This window comes from Octopus bimaculoides, chromosome 20 (genome assembly GCF_001194135.2).
Source record: "Octopus bimaculoides isolate UCB-OBI-ISO-001 chromosome 20, ASM119413v2, whole genome shotgun sequence".
NCBI lineage: Eukaryota > Metazoa > Mollusca > Cephalopoda > Octopoda > Octopodidae > Octopus > Octopus bimaculoides.
The window spans coordinates 8,713,494-8,715,998 of NC_069000.1; the positions used below are offsets into that span (position 1 = coordinate 8,713,494).

The window sequence follows — 2,505 nt, forward strand, 5'->3', positions numbered from 1 at the left end:
GGAATGAAGGCCCCTATTGGGGGTGGGTGTGTTAATGTCAACCAGAGAAGTAGAATTGTTGGGAATGTTTTTAAGTTGGGTCTTATAGTATACCTGTATATATGTGAGAGTATAGTTTCACTTTAATAGTTTCAGTATGAAATTGAAAGTATTAAAGTGAAAGTATTTGAAATTACAGAAGCGACATGTTATTGTTTCACTTTTGAGATGTAATACTGAAATAGTGGAATAGTTTCAGTGTGAAAGTGAAAGTATCTGACATTACAGTAGAGTGATGTTATTGTTTCACTTTTGACACGTAATACTGAAATAGTGGAGGAGATATGATATTGGAGTGGGCTCGAACTATGCAAGAAGTTAAAAATTGTTTTTGCCTAAGACACTACATGGACCCTAAGTAAGGCATGTGTAAAATTTGAATGAAATTGGTTGCGTAGTTCTCGAGTTTTAGAGATTCACACACACACAGACAGACACACACACACACAGACAGACACACATTCTCATTTTTATATATATAGAATATACAGAAAGATAGATTGATAGTACTTGGAAGAATTTTTTGTCGAATGAATCGACCCCAGTACTTTTGTTTTATTTTGATAAGCCTGATGCTTATTCTATCAGTCTCTTCTTGTCAAACCAGTAAGTTATGGGGATGTAAATAAACGAACACCAGTTGTCAAGCAGTGATGAAGGAGAAACACAGACACAAAGACACTTACATGCACATACATGTATACGTATATAAACAATTGATTTCTTTCAGTTTCTGTCTACGAAATCCACTCACAAGGCTTTGGTTGTTGTGAGGCTATAGCAGAAGACACTTGCTAAGTTATCACACAGTGGGACTGAACCCAGGACCATGTGTTTTGGAACCAAGTTTCGTACTACACAGACACACACACACACACACACAATCACATTGGAATTTGATGACAAGTAAAAGAAAAACTGGTGAGCGCACAATAAGTACAAAATGAAACTTGGACAATTTGGAAAAAAAAAAAAATGTGTAATAGCTCTCAGTATATGTGAGCACGCATAATTTATTATTTTTTTCACATTAAATTTCGATATAATCGTTATTTAAAAGGAATTTGTAGAAAATTTCCTTAAAAAATACGAAAGTTTGGGGAGTTATGAAAAAACAACGTCGACTCATGTGAATTATCCGGAACTCCTCTTCACATCTCCGAAAAATGTTTTCACGATTAATTCCAATATAACGGAAATCTACGGTATCTGAAAGGCATTTGCAGAAAATTTCATTGGAAAAATATCCATTTTTTAGAATGATAAACACATAGGGTGCGGTCACACGATTGTGTTGTTAAAACGGACAACGTCTTATATAGTTCTAGAAATCACAAGTGAGTCACTCTATAATTACATCCGCTTAGATAACACTAACAAAAATGAACAACTCAACAATAATTCTTAACAGCATTCAAAACACCATCTTTCAACAAAAAAGCTGGCTACAACACAACATACATAAAACTAAAAAAAAAAAAAAAAAAAATTCATTCGCATCCACCAAACAAATGATTGACGCTTGGCAACGATAATATGGGGATCTAAACATGAAGAGTGATGTAGGGTATATTATTGTCGTCGTCGTCATCATCATCATCATCATCATCATCAACATCATCATCATCAACACCATCATCATCATCATCATTATTATTATTATTATTATTATTATTATTATTATTATTATTATTATTATTATTATTATTATTATTATTATTGTTATTATGTACGATGTATATTCATGCAAATGCCCATGTTCGAATACTCACAATTTTCAATTCCTGCAATGTTTTGGTTATGCCCTGTAGTTCATTGGCCATATTTTAAACGAAAAACAAGTTCACGTTGGAAAAAAGATTTCTTTCTACTTTTGTTTCTTTTCCTTCTACAGTAAACTTGAAATTTGTGTCAAAGCAGTCTCACTGAGTCTGATGACGTTCTAACGAAACTGGAGATTGAAGAAGAGAGGCAGTTGAAAAATGTAGAGCCACTATAAATTAGTTTAACAAAACTGAGGCGTAAAATGTGGCTATGCTCATACCGATAACTAAATTTGGAATAATAAAAGTGAATATTGTGTTTCACCTTAAAACTAAGTTGTAAAGCGTTTGTATGCATGAGTGTGTGTGCGTATCGAAATAGGGATGACTATGTAGATTGAGAGAGACAGAGACAGACAGACAGACGGACGGGATGGAGAAAGGAGACATAGAAATAGTGAGTGATAACAGATAAAAATTGTTCAAAGGACATTTATACAATAGATGCATCCAATTAGTGCTCAGGTGAAAACAATTGCCTAAATTGCGAGGTGAATAAAATAACAATAGTTGACTCTGAGCACTGATTGTATGCATCTATTGTATAAATGGCCTTTCAAATATTCTTATCTGTTATCTCTCTCTCAAGCTATATCTACCCATCTCTACTTCGATACGCACACACACACACACACACACACAC

General features: G+C 33.8%; 1 protein-coding gene across 1 annotated transcript in view; it reads right to left on the bottom strand.

Annotated features, from left to right (window-relative positions):
• LOC106877582 (uncharacterized) overlaps positions 1-2,220 on the bottom strand; it is a 4,625-nt gene extending 2,405 nt beyond the window's left edge. The window contains exon 1 of the mRNA XM_014926522.2: positions 1,812-2,220. Coding sequence (XP_014782008.1) covers positions 1,812-1,862 — 51 coding nt within the window. The 5' untranslated portion in view covers positions 1,863-2,220. The remainder of the gene's footprint in view (positions 1-1,811) is intronic.
• Between the last annotated feature and the right edge of the window lie 285 nt (positions 2,221-2,505).